The following is a 16,112-nucleotide window of genomic DNA, read 5'->3' on the forward strand; positions in this document are numbered from 1 at the left end:
AATTTACAATTAAATAAATGAAAGTCATTTTAAAAATGATTCATTATTAAAACTGTTCCTCTATTAATGCAAATGGAATACAAGCAGGTACTTTACCTTCAAGTAAAGTATCCTCTTCTCCTTTCCTTGTTGATTTTCTGCCACGTAAATCCTTATATACGGATCCTTATATACGAGGATCTATATGCATCCATCAAAGTTATGTACGCGCAAACAAGAGAACGTTGATTCATTTTAAAGCAGGATTGTTGGCTGGAAATGGTCAATACACAGATTTGATCGGTTAATAAACTGCAAGTTTATTTGCAATGTTATGTTACACGGATGGTATAACGGCGATAACGGAACAATATGTGTACATGTGTGTGCGCGTGTACAGCACGTGCTTGCGCGCTCGCATTGTGTGTGTACGGTCTCTGTCTGTGTGTGTATGTGTGTGTACGGTCTATCTATACATATCTTTATATCTAATATCCGCACTCTGTAAAATATAATAATAATAATATAATATAATATAATATAATAATAATAATAATAATAATACGGCGAGTTTCGCGCGCTCGTGGCTCACATGCGTCGTTCTATCACTCGTTCCCCGTGCATTCTCATGGGAGTCCGTCGCATACGAACGATGCACGTGTTGCTCGTAGCCGCATTAACATCCAGAGACTGGTGACAAAATAGAGGAGAAATAAGTACAACAACTATTGTAGCTTATGATGAGAAGTATATCTTATTGCCGAGCCTCAGACGCGGAAGATTATACATCCATTATTTAGATAAAACTCAGGGTTGATCCTCGTGGGTGGGCGGTGGAAATTTGACGGTTCTAACGAGCTGTACGATAATAGATTTTATTTTATTTTATTTATTTTTTTTTTTTTTGGCAGTGTCGTCTCGCTTCCGGCGTCCGGCGGGGCCGGGGAAGCTTCGCATTTGTGCGTGAAACTCTTGTCTTGTTTCCCGGATCTGGTCCGGATTTCGCGGAGGCGTAATTAGGCTCTTTAACGGATAGGCTTCGTCGGAGCTGAACGTAGTTCGCTCCTCGATCGTGCTCGATTATATCGCGAATAGACGGGGGTACCAAGCTGGAATCAACCGTTCGACGGGGGGGGAGGGCTGAACCCGCCCCGTACACGTACTAATTACGGAAGTCGTTAGGCGGAGGTCGGTTGTGTCGGCGATCACGACGGATCTCTTCGGCTCGGAGACGCGTGACGAAAGAACGATCAGCGAGGGAACAGGAAAAGATGCATATAATTCACAGGATAAATATATATATATATATATATATCCCGCGTATATCCGTTTCGTGTCCCGTGACCGATCAAGTTATCGCGTGGGGAAAGATGTAGGAGATACAGAAATCCGTCCTAGCGAATGTGAGAGGCCGCTATTCTGAGACGCGGTATATATAACACCATATTTTTTTCGTATCTCTTACACTTTCCCAGAACTGGCCGTCTGCTCAAATTTGATCTGCAGATATATCGTATATCGTTCTTAGAAAAAAAAAAAAAAAAAAAAGAAGATTGCAAATGACAGTCAGGGCGATCTGTTCGTTCTGTACAATCCGAGCGCAGGCTCGAAGCAAGGATTTAATTATATGTCTGGTATATCATTTCGCTAAGTTCTCGCTGGACATACGAAGTATCGCAAGCCAGCCAGGTAGAGGCGCGTTATACAATCATCGCGACAACTGTTACACAATTATTATCTATGTACATGATGCATGAGTTTACACAAGTGCAAGGTACAACCACGCTACACCTCCCCCTCTTTCTCTTTCTCTCTTTCTCTAAATCATAAAGTGCGACAGACAGACGGACAAGACGGACATGTATTCGTAGCGAAAAGTGATTGTAAAACTCGAATGGGTCTGAGGCCACGGCAACTGAGGTATCTGTGAACAAACGCATTTTTTTTTTTTTTTTTCACCGTCGTTGATTTAGCCTTCGTGCATGCATAATAGTATGATCGACGGATCCGGGCCGTTGTCACATGCACAACGGAGCCTCTTTCTTTTTTATTTATTTATTTATCTCTTTTTTTTTTTTGCTCTCTTCCATCACTTAACGGCTTAACAATTTGTCGTCGTTTTTTATCTTCGTTTTGATATCCCTTAACTACCGGTAATCGTTCCCGTCCATTAAATCGAAGACGCGATTTTTTTTCTTTTTTTTTCTTCTTTTTCTTTATGTATTTGTATTTCGTTTTGTACTTGTACTGTTCAGCAAGGCAGCGTGTTGCACTTTGTTTACATTATAATTATAGTCGGGCCGTGATTGTCCACCGAAGATTCCACAACGTCGCGAAATTGTGTGGGAATTACTTGTCGAGAAGCGTTGATCCGTTGCGTAAAAAACTTAATACGGACTCTCGTGTTAATGGCGTCGTTTTCTGTTACAATTGAATCGCTCAACTTCAACGAGTTGGGATATAAAACGACGGGATGTAAAAAAGCGTGGGTGTACTCGGGTCTTGATATAATGTACCTCAAGATAGATTTGGATATTACAATTTGATTGCGGCTACGAATGGAAATTGTATCCGTTTATAGCAATAATAGATTGTAGACCTTGTTGTTCAGGAAACAAATGTGAAATATCTAAAAATATAATACTGACCGCTACATTTATTAAAAAATGTTACAAGTCGTACAAAATTGGAATTACTATTTCAATCGATTAGAACTAATATCAGATAAAGCAAGAAAAATATTTTGTTTATAGAAAATATATCCTTTTAATCGTTGTCAATCCAATAAAGAAACTTTACCTTGCAATTTCATTGCTTTTCAATTTTGCAAGCCCGGAATGGCATAATTCACACTTGGCTCTGATCACTCATCATGATCATTATATCAAGGTACGAGTATAGTGAAGAAACGCGAAAGGCGAATGCGAAACGGAATGTAAGAAGCAGAGTCCACGCGAGAGAACTACTTCCTTCGTGATTGAATCTCTGTATATATTTCCGTTGATGCTCCTCAATCTCCTTCAAACATAGACACGAGGGATTTAATTCGATAGAAAAGGAAAAAAAAAAAAAACCGATAAAACGAAAACCGCTATGATCTGCTCTTGCAACACGTGGATCCTTTTGCGTTCTACGACCCGCTCTACATTTCGACAGCTTATGATCTCTGTGACGATGATGCAACTAAAATTAAGCTTACAATAGAGTAGCGATAAAAAGGGATCGATACCTTCGTCGCGTGCGCGTCGGCGAATATTTTGCGACACGGAGCGGACGTCTTTTACGATTTCGCGAGTCGCAGTCTATACACGTAACTATGTATCTCCCTCCTTCTCACTTCAGATTTGCGGACGAAATTACATACGTCACAACGAATTTCCGAATAAATATTACTTTTTATAATAAGCTATATATCGATTATGTAGCAGTAGCGCATTAGCTGTAGGTATTAGCTGGTAAAAGATGATTGCAATGGTGAATGGCGATAATAGCAATATAGTACTCATAATAACAGCAATAGTCAATAATAATTATAATTACTATAATAGCAGCAATAATATAATAATAATATAATAATAATTAATAACTGCAATAATAATAATAATAATAATAATAATAATAATAATAATAATAATAATAATATAATAATAAGTCAATAAGATCCCCTAACACATTTAAACAATCGGTTTTGTAAAACGTCGTAATAGAATACGAAATAAAAATAAGGATCTGAGAAATTGGATAGTCTAACAAAGATGTCTATACAATATTTATGCGTACATAGTGCAATATAACGTACCGTCGACCAATCCTCGATATCGTACACATTTTATGAACAAAATTTATAATTAAACTATAATCTTATAATAAACGTATTGATATAACAAAAATTATTGACAATATTGAAAATAATAGTAATGTAGCAGTAGTAATAACAATAATAACAGCAGCAATAATCATACTAATTGTAATCGTGTAATAATAGAAATTATACTAAGGTGCGCTCATTACACTCTCTCTCTCTCTCTCTCTCTCTCTCTCTCTCTCTCTCTCTCTCTCTCTCTCTCTCTCTCCTGCTAATAATATTTATAATTGTAATTAATAATAATAATAATGAAATCATTATAGCGATGAGAAAGACGATGCTATTGCCAATGAAGATGATGTGAAGATTATGGCGACGGCAACGATGACGGTGATAATGAGATAATCATAATGATACATAAAGCATAATATATAAAACTCTCCGGCGAAGAATTAGAATACACAAGTATCCCCTTCTCTCTTCCTCTCTCTTTATATATATATATATATATATATATATATATATATATATATATACATATATATATATATATATATATATATATATATATGTATGTATATATAATTATGGGTAAACTCGCGGAAGATATGTTTAATATACGTACAATGATATCCATAATAGTATCAGAAACGGACGTATAATGCGTGAAGCGAAGAGAAACGTAACTGTTGCGGATACGGTAGTCTCTTTTTATCACAAGAACTTGATTTCAGCCCACAATTTTGCATATTTTCCAGCCCCTCCTGTCCCTCTCTCTTTTTTTTCCCCTTATTCCTACTTCTTGCAACGAATAAATAGAAACAAATCCGCAACAGTTGTGAGCCCTTCTCCGTGCCTATTACGTTGTATGATACATTAAGAAAATAGCGCATACCTCATTCGTTTACGCTGCTGTTTAACGTGCGAATTCGATTACTCGCAACAGCTCACGCACGCTCGGCGTGCCTTAATCTAATATATACACAGACATATCGTATGCATATACGTATACGTACGCACATACATGTACATACACATACACACCTCAATTACACAATTGGAGATGCGTCGCGTGGACTCATCTCTCTCTCTCTCTCTCTCTCTCTCTCTCTCTCTCTCTCGCTCGCTCATTCACTCTCTAGAGAAGTACACGTATGTACATTCAAGGGGGTACATCGAGTTCTCCGACGTCGTTTCGTTCGCCGAACGACGTGCGAACGATTTGAAATCTCGCTAAGTTCCCGTTGGCCCGAATAATTGGATTGATTGGTGAATGGTGAATTGACTCCGCAGACGGTGCGCCGCACTCGCCAGATATTCGGCAAACTTTTTGTGCCACGGATCACGCGTCACGCCAACATAATGCGTGTCGATGCAGCCGATACATTGATATATACTTCGTCATACGTGACAAAATTCGCAATACATATGTACATGTGTGTGTTCGTTACGTACGACGCGTGTCGTATGCAACAAACTTTGTCGCCGTTGGTGCGACCTATATATATATATATCTGGTTTCTCTCCCGAATGCCTGACTGGTGAACCCAACCGTCTCCGTAGTCGAACATTTGCATTCAAATGGATTTAATTAAATCCCCTAATCATAACCCCGCATTGCATATTCTCGATAAGAACGACATGAGGTAATGCCCTATATATACATATAAAAGAAAATAGGGTCGACAGTTAGCAATAAAATTTTTGGTACAAATAGAAAAGATCCATACTATGTAAGTTCTTAGTTATATTGAGCGTAAATAACAAACCGTCATTATCCTAGTTTCTCTTGTTGATACGACAATCGTCATTAAACTGACACGATGTTTTTTTTTTTTTTTCTCTAAGAACTATCGCACTATTAGTTACCCATAGACAGTAATGATATCTTCTTTTTCTTAGCGTTTCACCATTTCTTTTCATCTTTTTTTTTTTGTAATTTTCATTTCTTCCGATAAATTTAAAAATTTTCGTAACAATAAATTTATACTTAAGATTTTGTTAATATTAATTATGGCACAATTTAAATATTTTATTTAAAGTCTTTTTTGAAGACATAATAAAAATAAATCTAAGTAGTCTTTCTCCTATGCACGACGTTCTTTTTTTTCATTAATTTCATATAATTACATCGCTATTTTGTTTTATTGTTTAGCATTGATGTGCTTCTTACTTCTCTTTGCTTTGCTTTCATAGTTCCGTTTGATCCCTCTTTTGGAAATAAAATTTCTTTTCTCTTTTCGTTAAAACCGAAGAGTGTTGCGACTGAAAACAATCGATTTATAACTTTCCCGGACTCTCGTGATATTCCTCATGTTAGAATCCTACAAATCGCCATTATCAATTTAGCGTCTACCTTCTACTTAATACATATTAAAAAGTTACGTTTTCATTAATAAAATAGATAAAGGAATTAAAGAAAAAATAATTGATCGAATCTTGATGGAAAACTTATCGATGTATAATCATAAATATGGCATTCACGATTCTATATTTTCCAAGGTAAATACCATTCGCGTCAGGGAAAGCCTTGCAAAGTTTTCTCAATGCTCTTTGGTAATATAATATCACATGATGAAAGAAAACTTTTTAACCAATTAAAAAAAAAAAAAAAAAAAAAAAAAACAGAAAAAAATCTAATCAGTCGGTTCCTCTAAAAAAAATAGGAATTAAGAAGAACGAGGAAACTAAATAGAAATAAATTTGAGTCTTTAAATAAATCGACAATTAAACGTTACAAAAATCAGCCTTCTCAAAAGTAAATTCGCGTATCAAAGTATTCGTCACAGCGCCAGGAAGTAAACTTGACCTCTTCAGTTATATCAATTCGAATTACTAGCCGAAGAACCCGTTCGTCGAAGAATGGGTGACTAACTTAGAAGTGGCTCTTTAACATGGGTCAAAAGGAAGCTGTTAACAATGCGGGTATGGCGAACACCACAGGGTGTGAACGCACCGGAAGAACGGTCCTGCTTTGAGTGGTTACGATATATGTATATGGCGTTTAGCCTGCTGACGATGAGATTGCACCATTTTTTTTTTGGTCGCCGGTCGACAGGCGAGCCTCGCGCGAGAACGCGTGAATTTTAAGCGTGAAACAGCAACTGCGTGGACCGCAGAAAGTGAGAGAGAGAGAGACCGCGGCCTCTCCGCGGCCTCTCCGCGCGGTCCTCGCGAAGCGACACGCATACACGCACACACGCGCGCGCGCGCGCGCGCGCGCGCATCGCGCCCTATCGCGATAATAAATCCTGCTGTGTTACACGGTCGGCGTGTAAATTACAGTCGATCGGCCCTTGCACTCATCGGCCTCGCGTCCCTTAGAAATGCGCGGTTCCTTACACCTCGCAGCATACGAGTGCGCGCACACGCACGAGTTATACACGAGGATACGAGCGAAAGATAACGTTTAGATAGAACTCGAAAATATTCTCGCCGCGTCGCTTTTCCCTTCTCTCAGCGGGATTTCTCCCTCCTACGATAAACCATACAAGACAAAAAATTCGATATACATTAAAAATCCCCAAGAGGTTTGCCTCACGATAATTTTTCCTCCCCCCTTCCCTTTTTTTTCTTCCTTTAATCCGTATATCCTCCGTTATATCCTAAAACGATTAATATTGATAATATTCCTCCTCGACGGGAGAGACGGGGCGCGTTACCTACCTAAAAATTTCGTCCGTGTAAACGGTTCGCGGGACCTTGGCACATTCCGATAAATAATCTATAGTTCATTCTCTGTTTTTCTCTCTTTTTTTTTTTTTTTCGCGTTCGCGTCGGCGTGTAATGGGTCGTTTACCCTGCAGCAGTTACGTCCCTCGTGTTCATGCGGACGTGTATGCGAGCGAGCGCATAAAACACACCCACATATACACTCGTACCTATTCACCCAACACACGACTTTACTAGACGTTTACACTAGACTAAGTCTATCAGGCGATGAATTGGCAACGGTTGATCGTTCGCGCATTTATCGTGTCGCATCAACGACCAACGTGGGTCTCCCGACCCACACGCATTTATGAATTTTTTTTTTTTTCATTCGAATAAGAAAATCGCCGATGTTCAATTAACTCAATTAACAGAGTTCGGGATTTGAAATAAAGTTAATTGAAAAATCAATGCGTTTTTCCCTTTAAGAAGCGACAGATCGATCAGCGGTTGCCCAACACCCACCCCGTTCTTATCCCCACCCCATCTCGAGAGTTTCGAAGTAATATGATGAAATTTTTCCCCGACACAGTCTCGCCTCTTACAATACATCGTACAACACCGAACATCGACATCAAATTCCGTATACTTTTTTTTTTCCATTCACATAGCTTTCGCAGTCGCGCTAGTATACCAACCGAAGAACATCACAGAAATTTCCCGACATTATTTTTAATAATCAATTATCAATTTCCTTTCCTTCGTCGCTAGAAGAGTTTTTAAAAGTACGTTCGGCGAGCATAATGTGGAACAGACATATACATCTTTTTTTGGTCTCCCTCTTCTTGTCTCTTCGCCGAATCGTTTGATGCCACGATCCCCGATATCACAGAATCACAAAAATTTCCGAAATGACTAGGATAAATTTTCTTTTTTTTCACCAACCAATCGCGCATCCTTGAGTCAAAAAAAAAATGACTTTTTTCTTCTTCTTCTTTTTTTTTTTTTTTTTTTTTTTAAAGAAAAGGAAAGACGAAACCTCGCGGATCCCGACCGCACTTTATTCAATCGATATTATGCCCTCCACATTATGTCCTGGCCAAACGTCACCGATCGAGAATCGATCCATCGATTTAAGAATGTATACGTAATAATTATAAAATTTCTCGATAGAGATAGCTAAATATCTAAAATCGTATATTTTTCACAGTATACTTCACACTTCGAAGATATGTTTGGAAACTCGTGCTTACCCTTTCCCTTTTTCTCCCGCGCATTTTCTTCTCGTTCCTTTCTCACCCCTCTCTTTTAACTCTTTCGCCCGGCCGCGAATAAAATTCACGGACCGGCTGCGTTCTTTCCCGCCGTTTCTGTTTTTCCCCTTATTCCGCGCTTCCGTTAAATATTCCCTTTCCGATACTACGCATCCTAAGAGTTAGACGTAGACATAATTTATATTTTTTTTTCCACGATAATTTGTACTTGCTCGTTAATTATTATGGCATTTCCTTTTTCGCCTTACAGATAAAACATCAACATTTTCTCGTTTTCTACGCTGAGTTTTAAACCTGAATATGTTACGATGAACAACTTTTAGGGTTTCTTCTTGCTTGTACATTTGTTAATGTGGATATAATAAAGTTCGAGGAGCAGAGCAGTGCTCCATAATCTCTCCGAGGCCACCCGGGACCGCCGGTTTTAGAGTTTTCGATTCGCGGAAAACATTTCGTGACGTAACGGAAAATGTAGACGGAATGTAAACGGAAGTACAGTATTTCCTTGGCTTGATTTAACCCTTGGCTGATTTTTCTCGTGTTGGCTGTTGAAAAACGCGCGTCGCAGAGAGTCGTTTCGAACGCCCGCTGAAAGTGCGAAAGACGAATTGGGAAGCGGAAACCGTAAGCTCCGCAGCACTGCTCCGCCCATCCGTGAGATATCTACGTAGGACTATGCCGATTTTTATAAAATCTGAACAGGAGAATATCATCGTTATCGATGTATCGTACGAATATAATATATTTACAGCTCAAAATATTACTTTTAAAGAGTTAAAAATATAGTTTGTATTTAGCGCATACGACGAATCTACATATACACGTTAAGAACCCATGATATATCTCTACCACCCTCTTACACGTCTCTCCTGTCTTTCTCTTCTCTCATCTCGTAAAGCCGATTTTCTCCTCCCCAATCGCCCCCTGCCCCCTGCCCCCTTCTATGCTAATCGACGTGGAACTCGTCAATTAGCCACACACGTCGATTGCCGCCGTTGACTTTTCGCCGATCGGCGCGTCTTTCCTTACGGATGCGTCGGATGCATCCACGCGCTTCGCCTCGCCTTTAGGCCTCGCGCCTCCCCCTGCCCTTCCCCCCCCTTCGTTCGAAATACGACATATGTATGTATATAGACATATGTATGTATATTCGCACGCAAAATGATCTCGGCGCGTCCGCGGTTCGCCCGCGTGAAAGTGCACTCGGCATGCACGCGCGCGTGCGTAACGCGCACGCAGAATCGGAAAACGTGCGAGTTTCTTGACGCCCAGAGAGCCCCGATCTCGTTCACGTTCGTCCGTTCCTTCAGTTCCTCGCCCGATTCGTCCGCGATTCGACGCGTTTCAAACGCATCCGGCGATGCGGTATCCGTTTCGGTCGTTCTTACGCCTTGATAGGGCGAACGCGTCGCCGGTTCGCGAATTATTCCGTTCGCGATCGGCACCGAGATCGAAAACGCGCGCGACGATTAGGCGCGTCTCCTCGTCTACCTTAGGCGTGCGTCCACGTGGAAGAATTCCATTCGCAATGAATAAATTCGATCTCGGAAATGATCCCCGGAAGACAGTTCCCTCCCCCGGAACGACGCGTCCTAATCGCGTCCTGATCACGTCCCAATCCCTGCCTAATTCTTCTCGCTCGGGTGCCTTCTGGACAACGTTCGCTAAAAAACAAAAGAGGATATTCACGGCGGGATAATCGTCGTCCTCGAAAATGCGTCCCACGCGTAGATTTCTCCGCTCGAAGTCTCGCCGCGTAGTCGACCGTTCCGTTCGTTTCGTTCGTTCGGTTGGTCGACTCGAGTCACCCTGGCATCATCCTGATTACTGACAATGGAATGTGTCTTCGCTTCGCGCGCTAATCTTAACGTTCGAGCCTCCTCTCCTCCCTTCACTTTTCAGTCGAATTACAAGCTTCTCAGTCAAATTGTCCCTTCTTTGGATTCATTGCAGTCTTGACGAAGAAAAATTACAACGCTACATTGGCGAGTTTAAACTAGAAGAATCGCGCTTGTTTTCGGTGGACGAGCGAGGGAAAAAAAAAAAGCGGTGGAAAAACCGAGGGGGAGAACCGGGAGGAAACTCTCGTATTATCGGACAGGCACGTCCGCGATTTTTTGGGATTCCACGTGCTCTCTGCTTTCCTCCCTTCCCTTCAATCTCCCGTTTGCCCGGTTTCTTACGGTAACTGACCGTAAGTAAAGCATTATGCGCTGTGCAAATGCGAGTAAATAAAGAGTAAATTAATCGTTGAAATTATGGAGGGGGGGAATTCTGTTGATGGGGTATTTAATGAGAAACCAAATCGCTCCTGGGTCAACCGATCTCGATTTGGCGATTTTGCCGTCTCTCTTCTTCCTTACAAATCTAAATATGGCGTCGACGTAGAAACAAGATTTTCGTTAATCCAGGTTGCCGCTAAGATCACCCCGATTCAACTAGGTCGTGAATACGAATTGCATCGATAATTTTCATTAACTTAATTCACCGATCAACGATTACCCGCCCTATTCTGATCTGATCAGTACTGTAGATAGAGAAATTGCTTAGAAATGATCTATGGCCCGTGCTAACCGACCTTCGTGCAAGTCGCGATTTAAGAGCGAATCGCGCTGAGCGACTTGACTAATTCGAATTGAGTTGACGGGAACGTCTCGGGGTACGCAAAGTGGTGGCTTCCGATGATCCGGCCTTGGTCTTCGGCTGGTGCGCCCGATGGCGTCGATCGAGCGAAGAAACGCGTAAGAAACGACGACGACGACGACGACGACGACGACGACGACGACGACGACGATGCAATAGCACGATGACGACGGCAGTGGCGATGGAGATGACGACGGCGATGACGATGACGACGACGGCGGCGGCGGCGGTGGCGGCGGCGACGACGACGACGACGACGACGGCGCGGACGATGATCCGGCATAGGGTGACTTTGATTTTTCCGACGTTTTCATTGCGGTTGCTGCTGCATCTGCATCTGGTGTTGCATGCTACCGAAGACGTTCTTCATGGCCGTGGCCTTCAGGAGCCGCTTCAGCACGCCGCTGGTGCCGCGGTGCTGCAGGCTCTTGTGCGTCGTCAGCGAGTTCTTCGTACGGTACGTACGATTGCAGAACTCGCAGACGTACAGCGTGTCCGACTGCTCGTGCTTGTCCTGGAAGTGGCGTTTGAGGGAGTAGTAGCATGAAAACGTGCGACGGCAGTACGGGCATTCCTGAGGCTCGTTTATGCCACCCGCCGTGGGTGGTGGCATTCGGTACATGACAGTGGGAGGCGTCGTCGGTGCCGGATGCATCCCGTTGCCCGTACCTGAAACGCATCCAGACCTGTATAAGATTGCTCCTCGGCAGAGTTATCCGCCGTCGGGACTCGCTTGAAAGCACATCGAAACTGACTGACGGTACTTTTTGACGAGGCTCTGTGCCTTAGAAGGCGGAAAACAGGGATCTTTACGTGCCGCTGCGAAAACGCAACGTAAGATGTACCTTTTTCTCGCGCTACGGCACATAATAAGATTGAAATCGTCGAAATTCTACTTGGCTCTGATTCCTCCGCTAATCGTTTCGTCGTCTTTGACACTTCTAAAAATACCCGATGTGTCACAGCGACAACTGGATGGCACATCAATGAGACGCATCGATCGATTAGAAGCTCAGAGCTGATACTTTGACATCTTGCGAAAATTGAATTATTTTCATTTTGGAAACATTCCTTTATTGGTTGCCAAGTGTAAAGAAGCTTGTTTTCGAAATTAATTTAGAAAAATGTTAAAATTTGGAAAACTTTATCTTCGACAATCGTCGATAAAAATCGTCATTAAATCATAATTAATATTTAATTTTACAAATATGAATAATGAAAAATGTATGATAAAAAATAATTTAGCAGAAATCATACGTACATGTACAAGTCATACCTGGAATTACTAACTCTGATGTTAATTTATATATCAAGGTTTGATTGCGTTTGGAAAGAGAAGAAAGAGTGATGCGGAGTTGTGTATAATCTCCGAAGCTCCGTATAAATAAATTAGATAGTTAAGTTCGTTAGATAGCGTTGTCGCAATCAATCATTTCTGTTCTTGTGAATATCCGGGACACAAAACGTCAAAAGATCCCGATCGAGGAAGAGGAAATGAGAGAAGGGAGAAAGAATAGGTATTTGTGTATTATTATCACGTGCATCGAGCTAGCAATTAGTATATGCTTTAGCATATTAGAACCAATCCGTCGATAGAAAATACTAACAGTAACTTTGTGTAATGCGTCAAATTATGCATTTTTATTAGTCGTTAATCGTATTAAATGTTACAAATACCCCAAAAGATAGTAAACGGTTAAAGAGATTGAAACGCAAACTATTTCGAGATTTTTAATAAACCTTATAATAATAATTCTGGTTAATCAATATTCGCCCAGAAAGGAACGATTTCGTATCGATTCCCGTAAAAGATGAGAAACAAAAAAGTAGACGTAACAAAAAACGCTAATAATCAAAAAAGAACAATGCCAATCAACGTAAAATATTACTAAAAAATATACAAGTACTTAATTAAACTTAAAGATTATTTTATATAATTTAAATAATTAACTCTGCAAAAAATTCATTGACGAATATATGGTTAAATTTTACACGTTTTCGCAATTTTTCTGCCAATCGTGGCGGTTGTATCAAATCGCCAATCGCATTTCCAGTAGTCCAATTTTATAGTGTTTTCTTTTTTTCCCACTGAGGTATACTCTCCTCCAATTCAACACGCGAATTCAATAGTCATCAATATAATATAATAAAAATAATCAAGAAATGCGAATCAAGTCAGACACGTAGCCAAAGCTAGAAGCAAGCAGACAAAAAGCGGACAATCAGGAGGGACATGCAAACGAGCAAGTAACGAATAGGTAGACGAACAGGTCGATAGTTGGATTGAGAAAAAGAGATTGTATTGATGGGCGGAAGGAAGCACACGAGATAGAGGACGTCACATAAATGAAAGAGAATAAGACGTAGATCAGTTCGGGATTCTCTTATCATTAAAAATTATTCAGTTATTCTTAATGTACGCCATTATTCTTAATGCATTAGCACCCAAAAATTTTACTTCTAAATTCACCGTGTCCATCTACCTATCTCCCTCTGCGCATCAGAAAATACAGCAACACGTTATTAAAAAAAAAAAAAAAAAAAAAACACGATTTAACAGAACTCGCAAATCACTAACCGGATGTAGTTTCCAATGTATTCAGTAGTGTATAATGATTTTGGTAATGATTTTTCTTGATGTTGGATGCATATATTAATTATGATTAAATTTACGCGGATGAAGGAATCCTTAATAGACGAAGTCCTCGACACTTTAATTGTATGACGTTACGGTAGACTGAAATAATCAAAGATGATAACTACGTCGCGATTATTTTACCCTATGATGATTTTAATGACAGCCACATTTGCGCGAGCGATATAAAAGCGATATAAAAGCGACAGCAGCATTCAGCTCTTTTCGTCCGTTACGTACAACGTCACAATTAAAGCATCGAGGCCTCTGTTATACAAATGACGATTAAAACGACGCGTACATTTTTCAAAAAATGCAAAATGTCCAAAAGAAAAATTTGCAAAATTCAAAGCGCGTTTTTCAAGCAAGGATTCCGGACCTCTGATCATTATATTCCTTCATTATATTTGCGAAAAGAATTTCGTCCGCATTCGTTATGCGTTATCAATCGCACCGGTTGATAGCTGCGTGCGGCGTGCTGCTTTACTGATGCACCCGGGGATTCGAGTCACTGACAGCAGGTATAACGGACCGGCGAATACCGGAAGAACTCGATCAGCGGCGCGTACGGTACCGAAGGAGCGCGAAGGACGACGGGATAAGAGGAAAGAAAGCGATTACGCGAGCGAGGGATGCGGACACGGCGGCGCGCGAGACTCGGACCGTAAGGCGAACAAGAAGAGAAAGAAGGCCCCCGCGTGCAAAAGTCGAGACCGGTTTCTCGCCGCGTGGCATGCACCGCATTCGCGGAGTGCCGATGCGGAACGAGAAGGAGGAAAAGGAAACACACAGGCCTTTCCGAACGTCGGGAACGACGACGGGTCGGGTCGTTCTCCGACGACCGGGCCGGAGAGGAGACGACCGGCGCTTTTCGTAAGGCGAACGAACGCGGAAAGGAAAGTTTGGGAATGCGATGCGGGAGGCAGGATCGCGCGTTTCGGGAAAACAGGCGTGCGCGTTTCGACACGTATCTACGGCGGATATGTACATACGGAAAGAGAAGGAAAGAGATTATACGAGAAGTAGACAAAGCGAAAAAAAAGAGAGAAGAAAGAATGAGAGAGAGAGAGAGAGAGAGAGAGAGAGAGAGAGAGAGAGAGAGAGCAAGAGAGAAAGAGAAGAGAGGAAGGAAATGTGTACTTATGTTTGTTAAGTTGTTTAGGGGGTGAGTTTTGAAAGATTATAAGTTAAAGATCTTCGAAGTATGCTGTGCGCCATAGGTGTGTGTGTGTGTGTGTGTGTGTGTGTGTGTGTGTTTTTTTTTTTTAGCGGTGGTCCCTACCTTATCTAAACCTTCAAAAGAACTTAATGTCAATGTCGCCGGGCCTGCTCTTATGATAGGTATATATATGGGTCATCAGGGAATTACGCGAGCAGTATACTCGCTCGCAGATGACGCATCTGTACTCCTCCTGTCGTTCGGCGTGTTTGTCGGCAACGTGGCGTTTCAGGGATGCTTTGCTGCATAGTACCTTGCCGCACAGTTGGCAGGTGAACAACTTCTTCGCTGACTGGGTGTTCAGAGAGTTCAAGGTCAGCCCCGTCATAGAGGTGAGCACTGAAACACAACAACGCACCTCTCATGCAGCTGCACACCCCCACAACACACTTAAACCCTATACCGCGATACTGTCAAGAAAAAGAAAAAAAAAAAGAAAAGATGGCCGCGAACTCGCGAATCTCGCTCGAACGCACGCTTTCGAGTAGCTCGTCGTGCTTGTATTCTCTCGATTTGTGCTTACGAATGAATCTCTGAATCGCGCCGATCGTACGGTTCTTTTTGCAGCTCGGAAAACGGTAGGCGCGTAGCCATTTAAAGCTTGTATCTTCAGAGACCGATCAGAACGTTTTACGATTATCCGATCCTGACGGTCAATATCTTCTAGGACAAGTACTTAAACGTGACAGGTATATAATAAACTTTTATTAAATCGTGAAACTATTGTGTAGTATCCCACGCTCAAGTAATCGTACGTCATTAATATTTCTCTGCGAAATCTCGCTTTATCTCGTTCTTCTTTCGCGCGATAAATCGTTGCCAAGAACGAAGTAGTCCTCGCGGCGATTTTAATCCTCTTACATTACGCGCCTGTAAAGAATTCGAACGGGCGACGTATTCGAAATT

General features: G+C 41.4%; 2 protein-coding genes across 3 annotated transcripts in view; both read right to left on the reverse strand.

Annotated features, from left to right (window-relative positions):
- Nucleotides 1–274: 274 nt before the first annotated feature.
- Nucleotides 275–12,007, reverse strand: LOC148935149 (broad-complex core protein-like). Its single transcript, XM_089082307.1, has one exon. It carries the CDS (start codon nt 12,005–12,007, stop codon nt 11,663–11,665), a length of 345 nt encoding a protein of 114 aa, XP_088938433.1. The 3' UTR covers nt 275–11,662.
- Nucleotides 12,008–15,282: 3,275 nt separating this feature from the next.
- Nucleotides 15,283–16,112, reverse strand: part of LOC105423173 (uncharacterized) — a 57,325-nt gene continuing 56,495 nt past the window's right edge. For both annotated transcript variants that reach the window (XM_089082299.1, XM_089082297.1), the window contains exon 7: nt 15,283–15,545. In XM_089082299.1, coding sequence (XP_088938425.1) covers nt 15,283–15,545 — 263 coding nt within the window. The remainder of the gene's footprint in view (nt 15,546–16,112) is intronic.

The sequence above is a fragment of the Pogonomyrmex barbatus genome, unplaced genomic scaffold (assembly GCF_055798465.1).
Source record: "Pogonomyrmex barbatus isolate J1 unplaced genomic scaffold, ASM5579846v1 scaffold6, whole genome shotgun sequence".
NCBI lineage: Eukaryota > Metazoa > Arthropoda > Insecta > Hymenoptera > Formicidae > Pogonomyrmex > Pogonomyrmex barbatus.